This window comes from Rhinoderma darwinii, chromosome 2 (genome assembly GCF_050947455.1).
Source record: "Rhinoderma darwinii isolate aRhiDar2 chromosome 2, aRhiDar2.hap1, whole genome shotgun sequence".
In the NCBI taxonomy this organism is placed as follows: Eukaryota; Metazoa; Chordata; class Amphibia; order Anura; family Rhinodermatidae; genus Rhinoderma; species Rhinoderma darwinii.
The window spans coordinates 330895448-330913214 of record NC_134688.1 but is presented as its reverse complement, the minus strand read 5'-3'; the positions used below and the strand labels follow the sequence as shown (position 1 = coordinate 330913214).

Below are 17767 nucleotides of genomic sequence, written 5' to 3'. Positions count from 1 at the left end.
GTGAACCCAGCCTCACACACAGCTCTCCTCCTGCCTGCAACGTGTGACTGCTGACAACATGAAGATCCCTCCACGGAGCTCCGGACTGATAAGTACAGCTGTGTGTGTGTGTGTGTGTGTGTGTGTGTGTGTGTGTGTGTGTGTGTGTGTGTGTGTGTGTGTATATATATATATACATACAGTGTGTGTGTATATACAGTGTGTGTGTATGTATGTATATATATATATATATATATGTGTGTATACAGTGTGTGTGTATATACAGTGTGTATGTATGTATATATATATATATATATGTGTGTATACAGTGTGTGTGTATACATACAGTGTGAGTGTGTATACAGTGTGTGTGTATACAGTGTGTGTGTGTGTGTGTGTGTGTGTGTGTGTATACAGTGTGTGTGTGTGCGTGTGTGTGTTTATAAATCGTTTTTGTGTGGGAGGGGGGATTTGACTGTAAATATTATGTGTGGGGTGAGGGGTGAGGGCCGTTGTACTGCCGCTAATGACGTTTCCGTGAATCACGGACCGCACACGGATGGCTTCCGTGTGCAGTCCGTTGTTTCACAGACCAAATCAATGCAAAGGCCGAGACTGTTCCGTCAAAAACGGGCAGGTGTAGGACCTGCCCTATTTTTGATGGAACGGCGACACGGTTCCGTTAAAACAACGGAAGTGTGCATGGACCCATTGAAATGAATGTGTCAGGGTGCTATCAGTTCAAACAACGGATAACCCCCTGATGAAAAAAACTGAAGTGGGCATGAGGCCTAAGGCCTAAGACATCCGTTGCCATTTATACGGCTGCATATCACGGATTCGCGAAACAAGGATCGCACATAGAACTATACTGCTTGTAAAATGTACAAATGGCTATATTAAAATAAAAGTGAAAAAAAAAGTTACACCACATTGATTAGTTGAAAAAGCAAACATGGTGAGCGGGAAGGAATATGTCGGGAAAGAGTTTGGGGGGGCGCCAAGCTGAATCTTTCCCCCGGGTGCAGGAGAATCTAGCTACGCCTCTGTACCACACCATTATCTGGATGTGTGAACCCAACATAGTGAAACATAACTATTTAAAGCCAATGCTTACAACACAGCTAGCATAGCCAATTCCTCCAAGCCGGGGACATATGTAATTCCATACTCCGATGCTACCTCTACGAATTCTCTGCCCCACAGCCAGTTCAAGGAAGAAGAGAGGGATGCCAATCAAAACCAGTAAGATCAGGTAGGGGATCATGTATGCTCCTGTGGTAATAAAGAATAAACTCATAAGAACAAGAGTGAAATTAAAGGTCAAACAAAGCAAAAATAAAACTACAAAAATTTGCATTATTAAAAAAAAAAAATCCTCATTTTGGTCTTACAACGTAAATACAATAGGTACAGTATAAATAAGTGTAGAATATGGAAACATCTGATACTAACAAAGAACCCTCATATGACCTCCTCAAAAAGCATGTACTACTACACCAAAACACAAGTTGTCTTGAGATATTCCAGTTGTGTTAATAATTGAGGTGCATTTGAATCTGAAGTATTGTTCTCACAGACGTTCTGCGTTATTTTTGGTGAGATTAGTGTAAAACAAGTGTTAGAAGTGTGGGACAGTTGAATTGAAGTAACAGCAATAGAAAGGGCTTTGTAGATCTGGACCCAAGTTCCTGCCTACAAAACAGAATCCAGGAGGACCCAACCTACATGCTGAACCAAGCAGGTCTGTAGTTTTGTCTGGCAGGAGCATAGGACATGCAGATTTTATCGTAGACCGATAGTAAAGCTGACAACCCTGATAGTTATAAAAAGTTTTACTTTAGTATTTAGATTTTTTAGAAAAGCACCTCCTCACTCAGATACACCTGTCTGAAGTCGTAGTCTAGCCCTGGCCTACTGATAAATCTGGTAACAAAAATCCACGGCACACTGATTACGATGAAATATTACGGATTTTCACTTCATTTGTCACAAGGGTTCAATAAAAAAACATACAAATTCAGATACGTCATCCAATAATGGTATATAACAAAACACATTGTTTCAGTCTATCTCGTGCCTTTTTCAAATGCTATCTGTTTACAAAAATTAGTACAGCCATTAATCAACCAAAACATATATATATATATATATATATATATACATACATACACTAGATATACTTCAATGTTGCAAAAAATAAAAAAATAAAAAAAATTATAATAATTCACCAATCATCATAATGTGGTCATATAGACAACACACTAGTATCATATTGTTGTCTGTGGATGGTTTTACAAGCAATAGTCCTGTAATGTAAACAGACGAATCAAATGCATACCTAGAGGGATAAACTTATCAATTGAAAATATACAAGTCAAATGGTTATTGTCAACTCAGACATTTAAGACATATACACAGAATATACCATAGACGTTGTTCCCATCTCTGTAACTTCCATAGAAGGGAATGGAGAGAGCTGCGCAAATGTGTGGCCCCCTCTCTATTCATTCTCCCGCGTTCTCGACATAGGTGAGGGTCCTAGAGGTGGGACCCGTATCTATCAGACATTTATGGCATATCCAGTGGATATAATATAAATGTCTTTGGTGGGTTGGAATACCTCTTTAGGAATAACGCTGTATCTAATTAAACAAAGTGCATCAAAAGTAGAGTTTCTGCTTACGTAGAATAGCCAGGCTACTCTACCTATGCAGTTACTCTCCTTTTGACAACATATACGGTGGATGTATGTATGTTTTTGATGATTAATGGTTGTACTATTTTTATACACATAGAACCTGATAAATGTCCGGGACAAACCATAACGTCTTGTTGTGTACCCTACCATTATTGGATGACATATCTGAATATGTACATTTTTGATTGACTTGTGAGAAATAAAATTGAAATCCATAATTTGCCATCATAATCATTGTGCCGTGGACATTTTATACTATATATAGCGGATTGTAGAATGCTTCCACTGAGCATCTACATAGGTTTAGAGTGCCGTACTAATCCAGGCTAGAAAACAGACAGTTTAATCTAAAATAGGCAAATGTGAAAAATGATACATAATCTGTAACATTCTACATATACAGTAGGTAGATACATTAATAATAATAAGGACTGTACTTTAGATATTAACACTTTATAAGGCATTTTACAATTAGTTTATTAACACCTTCACTGGAGCTATGGGTGCCAAAAGCATTAAAAAAACAGCCCAGACCATTATTCCTCCTCTTCTAAACTGTACGCCTAGAACTAATCCAGACACGAAGCGTTCCCTTGGAATCCCACCAACTCAAGTTCGTCAGTAATACTGCCAGATGGTGACGTGATTCATCACTTGATAGAACACATTTTCGCTGCACCAGGGTAAAATGGTGATGGGCTTTAATCCCTTTAGGACCGGCCTATTTTGGTTCTTCAGGACGAAGCATCTCTTTTGTTTTTTTCATCGTTGCATTCCAAAATCGAAAAAACTTTTTTATTTTTTCGTTGATGTAACTGAATGAGGGCTTATTTTTTGTGAGAAAAGTGATATTATTTAATAGAAACATTTTCGGGTCCATAAAGATTGTTAATGAACTTTTATTAGCTTTTTTTGGGGAATGGAAAAAACAGCAATTCCGCTATTATTTTTGTTTTAAATTTATTCCATTCACTGTGCAGTATAAATAACATGTTCCCTTTATTTTATGGGTCGGTACAATTAAGGACATACCAAATATGTATCTTTTTTATGTTTTACTACTTTTGCACTATAAAAGCAAATTTCAAGGTAAAAAAATATTTTTTTTTTGTTGCCGCATTCCTAGAGTCATCATTTTTTTATTTTTCTATTAAAGTAGCCATTTATTTCCAGAACGAGACGTATTATATAATACAACCATTTTGGGGTACATATAAATTATTGATTAATTTTAAAAAAACAAAAAAACATTTTGTGGGGTTAAATTAATCACAAACTTTTTCAACTTTGTGAAGTTTTAACTGCATTTAAAATAAAATGTTCACTTTAGTATATGGGTCGTTACAATCGCAGCGACAACATACATGTATATTTTTATATTTTAAACACTTTTGAAAATAAAACCACTTTTTATGGGAAATATTGTTTTATTCTATTTTCCTTCATTAACCCCTTAGTGACCACCAATACGCCTTTTCACGTGAGTCACTAAGGGGCCTTAGGCTAGGCTGACGCCTTTTCACGTGAGCCTAGTCTAAGTCCTGCACGGGTCTCCCGTGCAGGCTGGAGCCGGGGCTCAGCTGTCTGATGACAGCTGAGCTCCTGCTCCAACGCTCGCGATCGAAGTTTACTTTGATCGCGGCCGTTTAACCCGTTAAATGCCGCCGTCAATAGCGACCACGGCATTTAACTTTGTTTACAGAGGGAGTGAGCTCCCTCTGTCACCCATTGGCGGCCCGCAAATGCAATCGCGGGTCTCCGATGGGGTGTCATGGCAGCCGGGGGCTTGATAAAAGCCCCCAGGTCTGCCCTGGACATATGCCTGTTAGGACGCGCCGGACGCACGTCCTAATAGATTGCCTGTCATATTTACACTGACAGGCAATAATGCTCTGGTATAGGAAGTATACCAAAGCATTATAGCAGCGATCTGAAGATCGCACAGTAAAGTCCCCTAGTGGGACTAATAAAATAAATAATAAATGTGAAATAAAGATTATTAATAAAAATTACAGTAAAAAAAATAAATAAAACCATTTTTTTCCATAAAAAGTGGTTTTATTTAGTAAAAGTGTAAAAAATAAATAAAAGTACACATATATGGTATCGCCGCGACCGTAATGACTCCATTAATAAAGTTAATATGTAATTTAAACCGCAAGGTGAACACCGTAAAAAAAAAAAGCAAAAAACAATGGCAAAATTGCAATTTTTTTCTATTGCCCCCCAAAAAAGTCATAATAAAAATGAATCAATAAGTGCCATGCACCCCAAAATAGTACCAATCAAAACTACGTCTCGTCTCGCAGAAAACAAGCCCAAAAAATCACTACATTGATGGAAAAATAAAAAAATTACAGCTCTTGGAAAGCGACGATGCAAAAGCAAATAATTTTAGTTCAAAAGTGTTTTTATTGTGCAAAAGTCGTAAAACATAAAAAACCTCTACATATGTGGTATCGCCGTAATCGTACCGACCCATAGAATAAAGGTAACATGTTGTTTACACCGCACAGTGAACGGCGTCAATTTAAAAACGCATAGAACAATGGCGGAATTTCAGGTTTTTTTTATAATCCCCCCAAGAAAAGTTAATAAAAGTTTATAAAAAAATTATATGTACCCAAAAATGGTGCTATTAAAAAGTACAACTAATCCCGCAAAAAACAAGTCCTCATACAGCTATGTAGACGAAAAAATAAAAACGTTATAGCTCTTTGAATGCGACTATAGAAAAACGAATAATATAGCTTGGTCATTAGGATCTAAAATGGGCTGGTCACTAAGGGGTTAACTTTCTTAAACTGTATTTAATCATTTTAAATAGAGGGGACCTCACAATGCGATCTTCTGATCGCTTCTATAATGCTTTGATACACTTAGTATGCCAAAGCATTATTGCCTTCTACACAACCTAATAGGAATATAGATATGGCAGGTCTGGAGTCCTATGCTAGACGACCCGCGGTTGGTATGACAGCCATCGGCACTCGACAATCACGTCGCGGGGGAGCCCCCACCTCTATTAAACTTCTTAGATGTTGCGGTCACTATTGCCTGAGCCATCACCGCAACATAACTGTACGTTGAGTAGGGCTGGGCAATTGTAACCTAAATAAAAATCATGATTTATTGATTATGATTAATTAATCATTTAGACCACGCTCCTTTTTACATGCCACGCCTGATTCAAATGCCACATCTCCTATTTGCATGCCACACCATTGAATTAATGTATATCCCCTGAGCCTGCTGTATACTACTGTATATCATATACTACGACACTGACCCCACAAAATGGCCCCATATTGGCCCTCACACAGTAATATGCCCCATAGTGCCCTCTACACAGTATAATGCCCCATAGTGCCCTCATACAGTATAATGCCCCACAGTGCCCTTTACACAGTATAATGCCCCATAGTGCCCTGCACAAAGTATAATGCCCCCATAGCTGCCCCCACACAGTATATAATGCCTCTATACTGTAGTGCCTCCCCACACAGTATAATGCCCCAAAGTTCCCCCCACACAGTATAATGCCCCTATAGTGCCTCCCCACACAGTATAATGCCCCTATAGTGCCTCCCCACACAGTATAATGCCCCATAGGTGCCCCCACAAGGTATAATGCCTCCCATAGCTGCCCGACAGTATAATGCCCCATAGATGCCCTCCACACCCAGTATAATGCCTCCATAGTGGTTTCCCACCGAGTTTAATGCTCCCAAATAGCTGTCCTCCTCGATGCTCTGTGTGACTCGACGTAGACAGGCTCTCAGAGCACCTAGATTAGCCTGCTTCAAACCAACTGCGGCACAATGGATCCACATCTCAAGTGATGAACATAGCAAACACAATATCATTATTATTGTACACCTCTCAGTCATAACATTAAAGGGAAACCGATCAGTGACTTTATACTGCCCTCTCTCATAAAATAGTGGTTTGTTACTTATGTCTGATAATTTTGTGATTTTTGTGAACTTACAGTACATTTAGAAAATTGCAGCTTTCCCATTGGAGGAAGCAGTCTGCGTCTTCATGAGCTGCTGTTCCTTCCGCCCAGCCATCAATAATCGATAGTTTTCTCTCTATGCACAGTAAGGGTCAGTTCACACGTTGCGTAAATACTGCGGATTTTCCGCAACGGAATACAGTAGCAGCAACTTGGATGAGATAAAACAAATCTCAACCACACGATGCGGAAATACTGAAAAAACGCTCAGAAATTGACATGCGGTGCGGAATTTTATTCTGCAGCAAGTCAATTGTGTTTGCGTAAAGGCTGCTTATTTGTTGTGGGTTTTCTCCATTGAATTCAACGGGGAGGAAAAACCAGCAACAAATAGCAGTTTTTTGCGTTTCCGCCGCAAAAACACAACTCAGAAATAAAAATATATATATTATACGTACACAAAAGTCTGTGTTTCTTCCTACAGGCTGGCCTCCTGGGATGACATTTCATCCCATGTGACCGCTGCAGTTAATCACAGGCTGTAGTGGCGATCACATTGGATGAAACGTCATCCCAGTAGGCCAGCCTGGATGACATCAGAGGGCCAGCCTACTGGGATCTTCTTTCATCCCATGTGACCGCAGCTGCAGCCAATCACGGGCTGCAGAAGTCTCCTAGGATGAGGCTGCAGTTTTCACCGTTTTTTTTGCCTGCAATTCCCTGTGGCGGATAGGCTGTGTAACTTTATGCAGCGTATCCGCCCAGTGTCAACTCAGCCTAATAGGGGGAAAGCTGTCCGTCATCAGTGGCTAGGTGGGGTGAGCGGCAGCTCCTGAATACACCAGATTCTTTCCTCCCAGCACAATGTGAGCACTGCAACGTTCTAAATGTACTGTTCGCAAAAATCACTAAACTATCAGACATAAGTGACAAACCGCTGAAATCAGCATGTCTGTTCCTACTTCATGCTGCTGTCAGATAGGCCAGTATGAAGTCACTGGAAGATTCCCTTCAATACCCTAACTAATATTGGGCAGATCCCCCTTGTGCCGCCAAAACAGAAAGGAGCCTTTTCATTGGTTGTCCTTGCTTGAACCACTTTGGTTTCATTGGTTGTCCTTACTTTGGTATGTAGTAACCACTGTATATCAGGAACAGCCCACAAGACTTGCCGTGTTGGGGACGCTCTGACCCAGTTGTCTAGCCACCACATTTGTCCCTGGTCAAAGTCGCTCAGATCCCTACGCTTGCCTATTTTTCCTGCTTCCAACTGTCAACTTCAAGAACTGACTGTCACATGTTGGCTAATACATCCCACCCCTTGACAGGTGCCATTGTCACAAGATAATCAATGTTATTCACTTCACCTGTCAGTGGATTTAATGTTACGGCTGAACTGTGATTCTGTATCTTTTTATGTGCTTTTATGTGGATTCAAAACAAAATATATGATTATTCTAAAAAGGGAAACTGTCACCAGCTTTTCACCTATTAAACCATCAATACCTGGTGGTAGTGGGTGAAAAATAATTTCTATATAACCTATAATTGTCTTCTTAGTCGGCTCTATGGCTTTAGTCTTCAGCTTTTTAGTGTTCCCACACCTTATGCTAATGAGCAGAAAAGAGTCAGATCTTCGTTTGAAAAGAGTCAAATCTTCATTCCTCAAGTCTTTCCGAGTTTACCTCACCTCCTTACTTTTGATTGACAACTCCTCGCCTTCCCCCAGCACAAAAAACCCTGCGCTTGTGCATTGATGTCCTCTTCTGATGTGTGCGCACAAAGGGACACCGGAGTATTACGATAAAAGGCGCAAAATGTTTGCAAACCGTTATTTACAGCCGGAGGAGGAGTTTAGGAGAGGGGATAACGCCAATGAACTTTTTATAGCAGCGGCCAGTGAGGGATAAGTTAAGGAGTCTCTGTCACCAGATTCTCAAATCCCTATCTCCTATTGCATGTGATCGGCGCTGCAATGTAGATAACAGTAAAGTTGTTTTTTTTAAAAAACATTCATTTTTGGCCAAGTTATGAGCTATTTTATATATATGCAAATGAGCTTTGAAATGGGCAACTGGGCGTGTTTTTTTTTTGTATGTCCAACTGGGCGTGTATTGTGTTTTTAACTGGGCGTGTTTACTTGTTTTACTAACTGGGCGTTGTGAATAGAAGTGTATGATGCTGACGAATCAGTGACCAATCAGCATCATGCACTCCTCTCCATTCATTTACACAGCAGCATCACGTTCTTACTAGAACGATGTGCAGCCACATACACAAGTGTCCTGATAATGAATACATATGACCTCCAGCCTGGACATCATGTGTATTCAGAATCCTGACACTTCTGAATCTTTTCTGTGAGATTTCCAGCAAGGGAAACAAAATCTCGTTCACCTCGTAATCTCGCGAGATTACGCGTGGCTTGCTGGACAGGTAGTGCAATTTATTAGAACATCAAACAAACAGTTGGACATTCAAGTCCCCTAGTGGGACTAAATAAAAGTGTAAAAAAAAAAGTGTCAAAAAAGTAAAAATAACAGTTGTAAAACATACAAAAAAAGTTTCAAGTAATAAAATAAAACACAATTGCCCTTTTTCCCTTATCATGTCATTTATTATTGAAAAAAATAATAAAGCCATACATATTTGGTATCGCTGCGACCGTAACGACCTTAACTATAAAAATATTATGTTATTTATTCCGCTTAGTGAACACCATAAAAAAAACAAACGAAAAAATACTGACATAATTGCTATTTTTTGGTCACTTTGTCTTCCAAAAATTGAAATAAAAAGTGATCAAAAAGTCGCATGTACCCAAAAATGGTGCCTATAAAAACTATAACTCGTCTTGCTAAAAACAAGCCCTCATACAGCTCCGTCGACGAAAAAATTAAAACCGTTATGGCTCTCACAACTTGGCGACAGAAAAAATACATTCTCTTTACAAAAGTTATTTTATTGTGCAAAAAGTTGGAAAACATAAAAAGTGCTATAAATTAGTTATCACCGGAATCGGACTGACCTGCAGAATAAAGGTAACATGTAATTTATAACGCGTGGTGAACGCTGTATAAAAATAATCAAAAAACAGCAATTCTGCCATATTTTTTTAGTCACCTTGCCTCCCAAAAAAAAAAAGGATAACAAGTGATCAAAAAATCGCATGTACCCCAAAATGGTACCAATAAAAACTACAGCTCGTCCCGCAAAAAAAAACAGCCGTCATACCACTACGTCTATGAACAAATAAAATTAGTTAAGGCTCCAATAAGCCAGGAAATAGAAATATGCAGTTGTGCCGGCCCGAGGGGAACATTTCTTCTGTTTCAAGTGGCGAATTATCAAGGACCTAAAATTAGGGAACCAGGAAGGGGAGGGCCCAAACATATCCGCTGGAAGCGACGGTGCCCGTATTATACCAGGACAACACTTCCCAGCAAAATTCCTCAAACTGCAAAGATCCCGAGTGTGGACCAAAAGGGGAATAAGGAAGGACCATTTATTAGTGCGACACCGGCCTGTGCAGAAAGGATTGATCACAGCGTAACACACATCTATGGATCGTGTTATTGGTTTTTTTTACCCCATTATTATACCACCTGACTATGCCCTTTATATACTCCGCCCGGCTTACATGTACCCCCACATTATAAACGGACACACCAGTAAGACTCCGAACAAAACTACTACAAGCAAAATCCACGCTCCAAAAGCCAAATGGCGCTACCTCCCTTCTGAACCCTACAGCGTGCCCAAACAGCAGTTTACTTCCACATATATGGCATCGCCATACCTGGGAGAACCCTTTTAACTATTTTTGGGGTGTGTGTTTCCAGTGGCACAAGCTGGGCGCCACATATTGGCATATCTATGGAAAAAATCCCAATTTCTGCCAATCACCTGTGGGGTTAATATGCTCACTACACCCCTAGGTGAATACCTTGAGGGGTGTAGTTTCCAAAATGGGGTCACTTCTGGGGGGGATCCACTGTTTTGCTCCCACAGGGACTTTGCAACAGGGAATGCGACATAGCGCCCAGAAACCAATCCAGCAAAATCTGTACTCCAAAAGCCAAATGGTGCTCCTTCCCTTCTGAGCCCTACTCTGAGCCCAAACAGCAGTTTATGACCACATATGTGGTATTGCCGTACACAGGAGAAGTTGCTTTACAAGTGTTGGGGTGCTTTTTTTCATTTCTTTGTTGAGAAAATGAAACATTTTCAGCTAAAACTACGTCTTATTGAAGAAAAAGGATTTTTTTTTATTTTCACTGCCCAATTCTAATAAAATATATGAAACACCTGTGGGGTCAAAATGCTCACTACACCCCTAGATGAATTCCTCAATGGGTGTAGTTTCGTGAATCGAATCACTTTTGGGGAGTTTCCACTGTACTGGTACCTTAGGAGCTTTGCAAAAGTGACATGGTGTCAAGAAACCAATCCAGCAAAATCTGTGCTCCAAAAGCCTTCTGTTCTGATCCTTGCCATGTGCCCAAACTGCAGTTTATGACCACAAATGGGGTATTGCCGTATTCCAGAGAAGTTGCTTTACAAATGTTGGGGTTCTTCTATTCCTTTATTTGTTGAGAAAATGAAAAATTTTGAGCTAAACTACGTCTTATTGGAAAAAAATTATTTTTTTTATCTTCACTGCCCAATTCTAATAAAATCTATGAAACCCCTGTGGGTTAAAAATGCTCACTACACCCCTAGATGGATTCTTCAAGGGGTGTAGTTTCCTAAACGAAGTCACTTTTTTGGTGTTTTCAGTGTTTTGGTCCCTTAGGGGATTTGCAAATGCGATGTGGTCTCCGCAAACCATTCCTGCTAAATTTGAGCTCCAAAAGCCAAATGGCGCTCTTTCCCTTCTAAGCCCTGCCGTGTGTCCAAACAGCATTTTATGACCACATTATGATCACATTTTGCCCGGCCGGTTTGCATAAAGTTTTGCATCCGTTCAGGGCCGGGCAGATCTGGACAGTGACATCAGCGGCAACTCCTGAAGGGGAATCCCCATGTGTTCGGGGATTCCGCTTCAGGAATTTCCCCTAATGTCACTGCCCAGATATGGACATAGACATCAAGAGCTCTGTCCAGGAGCGGAATCCCCGAAAACACGGGGATTCCGCTCCTTCAAGGAGCTAAAGTGGGGCTAGCACATAGCAGAGCGGGGAGATACCTCCCTGCTCTGCTATAGTGACGTCGCTACAGTAGTAGCAGCCGCAGCAGCAGCAGCAGCTGCTAGCGGCGCCATGGAAGGTGTCGCCGGGCCAGGGCGCTTTAAACAAGCAGGGGAAGGGAGCCAGCACAGCGCTCCCTCCACCTGCTGTACACCCCGGCCCTGCCACACAGTGTACAGCGTAGCCATTAGTCCGAATGGCATCAACTCCTCCTCCTCACATGCACTCTGCGCTGTGAGGAGGAGGATATGGAGCGCAAGCCACGGAAAACCCGGCTATCACTCGGGACACATTCCGGTGATGGCCGTGTATTACCCGGCCCCATAGACTTCTATGGGAGCCGGGCGGCCGGGTACCCGGCCGAAAATAGAGCATGTCCTATTTTTTGACAGCCGGTTTTCCCGGCCGTCAAAAAATCGGTCGTGTGAATAGCCCCATTAAGGGTCTATTATTCCTAATGCAGCCGGGTGCCGGCCGATTTATGAACGGCCGGCACCCGGCCGGGAAAACCTGTCGTGTGAATGAGGCCTTAATGTATCGAGCAAATTTTGCCAGTAACATAAAGGCCAATGTATCACGAGAAAACAATCTCAGAATCGCTTGGATAGGTAAAAGCATTCCGAAGTTATTACCACATAAAGTGAAATGTCAGATTTAAAAAATTGCCTGTGTCCTGAAGGCCAAAACAGGCTGTGTCCTTAAGGGGTTAAAGCTTTACTTTATGTATTGACAATATCCACTATTTCACCACCAAGAAATTCTCCAGGTGTATATGACATATAGCCCCAAAGTTTACAACTGCATGCCATATACATACGTCGCCATTAGCTTTAAAATATTTATCACAAAGTGCACATTTTTACTGTACAATCCTTTTGTACTAAAAGCCGACCAATTTTTTAAAAACAGTAATACAAATTGTATTATAATAATAATAATAATGTATATAACTTAACACAAATGAGAAGTCTTGTATTCTTCTAAACATAAAGGCACCGTAATATATTTTAATCATCTGCACTTACCTCCACCATTTTTCTGGCATAGATATGGAAATCGCCAAACATTGCCCAAACCAACAGAGTATCCAATTTGGGCTAATATATACTGTAGCTTGCTGTTCCATGCTGGCCTGTCCTCTAATTCTGCATTATCTTCCAACAGTTTTCCTCCACTCTCTTCCCCAGATACATTTAGAGCGCTCACTTTATGATCTATTGGTTCCTCGTGGGCCAACAAGTCAACAACAGATTCTGTGACAGGTTGGTTGCCATGCTCCCTCTGAGTCACTTTACTGTTTTTGGGCATTTGGAGAAGTGTAGCTTCCAGAAGACCAAGAGAGATGTGGAGCACAGATGTAATTCAGCACAAGAAGTTATTTAAAGCTGGCTTCCATTCAAAACTGACCTGAAAAAAAAGAAGAAAAAAAAGTAGTTCTACAAAATCTACAGATAATAAACTTTGTGTAAAATCCTTCATTATGTCATAGCACATTAGTTATCTTGAAAACTAAGCAATATTCACATGATCCAAGTTATTAACTAATTTTACATACAATGATTTGTATTCTTTTGGGTCACTTAGTCACATGCAGGTAATGTTTCATGTATTTCATTTTAATATTATTAATTAAATTTAAAGGAGCTATAAGAAATTGATGGCATAACCTCAGGACAGGCAATCAATATCTGATCGTGGGGGTCTGTTGTGGTGCTCATACGAGCACTGCTTTCCCTTCATTACTGTCACTGCTCGTGCTGTGAATCGCCGACACACCTATGGTGGCGGTTCACAGTACTACAGCCTTTTCCCATTCACTTAGAAGGCTGTACTTCTGTGAACCGCTGCTACCAATGTGTAGGCGATTCACAGTGCGAGCAGATAAGGAATGAAGGGGAAGCAGTGCTCCTATTTAAGTGCAGACTGGACTTTTGCGTCCGTAAAAAAAAAACGGAAACCTAGCGAACGGAGGCAGACGGAATGCATCGGAAACAAAAGACGGAAGAGAGCTAAACGGAGCTTAGGGCCTGTTCACATCAGCGTTGGCTTTCCGTTGGGTAAACCCCGCAACAGAAAGTCAAACTGAAACCGAAGCTTCCGTTTCTACATTGCTAATGGTTTCCGTTTGTCACCATTCCGGCAGGTTTCCGTTTTAACGACGGAATCAATAGCGGAGGCTACTGCGCTATTGATTCCGTCGGAAAACCGGAAACCTGCTGGAATGGTGTCAAACGGAAACCATTAGCAATGTTTCCGTCACCATTGATATCAATGGTGACGGACACAGAAGCTGTGGTTTGTTTGACTTTCCGTTGCGGGGTTCACCCGACGGAAACTTCAGACGGAACCCCGGAACGGAAAGCCGACGCTGATGTGAACAGGCCCTTAACCCCTAAATTTTAGACGTTAATGACCAAGCCATTTTTTACGATTTTCCATCGTCTCATTTAAAGAGCTATACACTTTTTATTTTTGCGTCGACATAGCTGTATAAGGTCTTGTTTTTTGCGGGACAAGTTGTAATTTTTAATAGCACCATTTTGGGGTACATAGAATTTATTGATTAACTTTTATTAACTTTTTTTTGGGGGGGATAGAAAAAAAACAGCAATTTCGCCACACTTTTTTACGTCCTAAATTTACACCGTTTACCGTGTGGTATAAATAACACAATAACTTTATTCAGCGGGTTGTTGCGATTGCAACGACACCAAATTTGTATAGTTTTTGTATGTTTTACTACTTTTACACCGTGAAAACACTTTTTTTCAAAATTATTTGTTTTTGTGTCTCCATATTTGAAGAGCCATAACGGTTTTATTTTTTCGCCGATGCAATTGTAGGTGGGCTTTTTTTTTGCGGGACGACTTGTAGTTTTTATCGGTACCATTTTGGAGTAGATGCGACTTTTTGATCACATTTTATCACATTTTTTTTAAGGCTGGATTCAAAGAAAACAGCAATTTTTGCATGTTTTTTTTTATTTTTTACGACGTTCACCGTGCGGGTTAAATTATGTAATAAGTTTATAGTTGGGGTCGTTACGGACGCGGCGATACCAAATATGTGTAACTTTTTTACTTTATTTTGTTTGTTAATAATAAAGCAGTTTGTAAGGGGGAAAAAGTGGGGTTTTCATTTTTTATGAAACTTTTTTTTAAACTTTTTTACTAGTCCCACTAGGGGACTTCACTATGCGATTATCCGATCGCATTTATAATACACTGCAATACTTCTGTATTGCAGTGTATTATGCCTGTCCGTGTAAAACGGACAGGCATCTGCTAGGCCATGCCAGAGGTATGACTTAGCAGGTATTCACTACAGGCAGACCTGGGGGCCTTTATTAGACCCCCGGCTGCCATCGGAGACAGACACTCGGCGATCTTATCGCTGGGTGTCAGTTGGATGAGAGGGAGCTCCCTCCCTCTCTCCAAAACCACTCAGATGCGGTGCACGCTACTCAGCACCGCATCTGAAGGGTTAAACGGGTGAGATCGATACTAATATCGATCTCACCCGGTCGAGCAGGGACGCCCCCAGCCCTCAGCTACCTCTGGCAGCTGAGAGCAGGGAGATTTGACAGCTCCCTGCTCTGTTTACTTATTCCGATGCAGCAACGTAAAAAGTCTATTGCATCAGAATAAAGCCCGTTAGTGACCGACGTAAAAACACGATGGGCCGGTTACTAACGGGTTAAAGGGGTTTTCCAGGTACTAACAACTGATGACCTATCCACCAGATAGGTCATCAGTACATGATCTGTGGGGGTCCGACACCCGGGCCCCGCACAGATCAGCTGCTCCAGTGCCTCTGTGCACCGGATGTACATGCCGGAAGCAGCTCCGGAGATGGAATAGCGGCCGAACTGTAGTACTGTGCAATGGTGGGAGCCAACTGCTTCCGGGCTTCGTCCATAGCATTATGCACCACAAAATCCGGTGCCCGCAGGCCACCGGAGCGGCTTATCGGTGCGAGGTCCGGGTGTCAGAAGATGTACAACATCTTTAATGCTAGTGTGAACTTAGCCTAAATGACAGATGAAATTAAAATGTTGATAATTGAAAAAAAGACTTGGGTATCATAAACTAAGCAGGCTGTCCGGTTTCAGTAAATTAATGTTACTTTTTGTATAATTAAAAGTTATACAATTTTCCAATATACTTTCTGTATTAATCCTCATGGTTTTCAAGATCTTGGGTTGTTGTTATTCAGTAGGAACATTCATTGGATAAAATTCTGTCCATGGTCATGTGATGGACATACAGGTGCACGGCTCGTTACAAAATGTGAATCAGAACTGTGTCTTCTAACAATCCCAGCACCTGTGTGTACATCACATGACCATGGATAGAATTTTATCCAATGGAAGTAAACAATGAAAGTTCCCACTGAATAACAGCAAGCAGAGATCTTGAAAACCGTGAGGAAATAATACAGAAACTATATTGGAGAATTGTATAACTTTTAATTATACAAAAAAAATAACATTAATTTGATGAAACTGGACAACCCCTTTAATGCCAAGCAACAGCTGCTAAAGCAAATACAATGTTATAGGGAATATATGGGAGAAAGATTTGAGGCTCAAATATAGTAATGCCCCTCTATAACTCATTTCCTTGGCCACAACATGGGGTTCAGTTTTGAGCATCACAGTCTAAAAATGACAGGAGAGCTGGAGATTGTTTATGCAACTACAAATCTATGAACAGAGCTGCTCAGAGGGATGAAGCAGAGCTAATATTCTCTTTTTTTTTATTGGGGTTGGCTCATGAACGCTGTACTCATAGATATTATATGGAGCGGTAATGCACACATGTGATATCTGCTCTATTCAAAAGTGGGACAAGGGACCCTGATTCTCATTATCGGTGGAGGTCCCAACCATCATACCTTTATCCCCTATCCTATTGATGTTTTTTGTGTGAAACCCCTTTAATAACAGTAATGTGTAGTTTCTCTTACACAGTACATTTCTGTGAAGCAGTAACAGAACAGTTGGTACCATGATTATGGCGGTAGTCATGGAATAGAATGTTGCCATAGCTTCAGACTACAATTTCTCCCCATAAGACATAGTTGGAAGCAGTTGTCTGAAACTGCCTCCAGAGCCCGTGTAATATTAGGCTAAGTTCACACCTGTGTTGGAGGCTCCATTAGACTGGAATCACAAATTGCGTATTTATTGCAGATTTTGATGCATATTTTTTAACCAAAGCCACAAATGGATCCAGGCAGAAGAAGTATAAATTCTTCCTTTATATTTTCCAAGCCTGTTGAAACCACTTCTGGCTTTGGCTCAAAAATCTCCAACAAAATCTGCAACTAATATGCGATATATGTGGCTAATGCACACGAACGGGTGTCAAATCAGCCGTGAAAAACGTCCGTATATTACGGCCAATTTACATCCTTGCAGGACCTAACTTCACAGATCCCTCATAGACTTGAATCTATTGAGGGATCCTGAAAAACGGGTAAAAATTGGACATGTCCTATTTTTTCAAGGGCCGTTCACATGGCCCGCTAAAAAACGGCCGCGTCAATAGCCCCATAGACGTACATTTATTTTAATGCAGGTGCGTGACGGCTGCTAAAAAGATGTCCGTCACATGGCTGATTATCCTGTTCGTGTGAATAAGGCCTTAGGGGCCTCCGTGTCAAAATGTCAGAAAAAAAGCACAGTATGTTGCACAGTTTTTTCTGGTAAAACAACGGACACCATGACAGTACCCATTAAAAGTCAATGTGTTTCGACGGAAACCATTGGAGTCCATCATGCAACAAACACAGCACTATTGTTTATTTTTTTCTATTTTTGGGGGTTTTCTGTTCTTTCAGCCTCCATTAATACAGAGATCAGACAGAGGCTGGTGATATCATTTCCCAGCACCACCCACTCAGTGCCAGGGAAAAGAGCAGCACTGGGTCATGAGA

General features: G+C 40.9%; 1 protein-coding gene across 4 annotated transcripts in view; it reads right to left on the bottom strand.

Annotated features, from left to right (window-relative positions):
• Positions 1 to 17767, bottom strand: part of SLC6A17 (solute carrier family 6 member 17) — an 84307-nt gene that overhangs the window by 50747 nt on the left and 15793 nt on the right. For all 4 annotated transcript variants that reach the window (XM_075853669.1, XM_075853666.1, XM_075853665.1 and 1 more), the window contains exons 2-3: positions 12853 to 13234; positions 1097 to 1254 (exon numbers count right to left, since the gene is read on the bottom strand). In XM_075853669.1, coding sequence (XP_075709784.1) covers positions 1097 to 1254; positions 12853 to 13135 — 441 coding nt within the window. In that variant the 5' untranslated portion in view covers positions 13136 to 13234. The remainder of the gene's footprint in view (positions 1 to 1096; positions 1255 to 12852; positions 13235 to 17767) is intronic.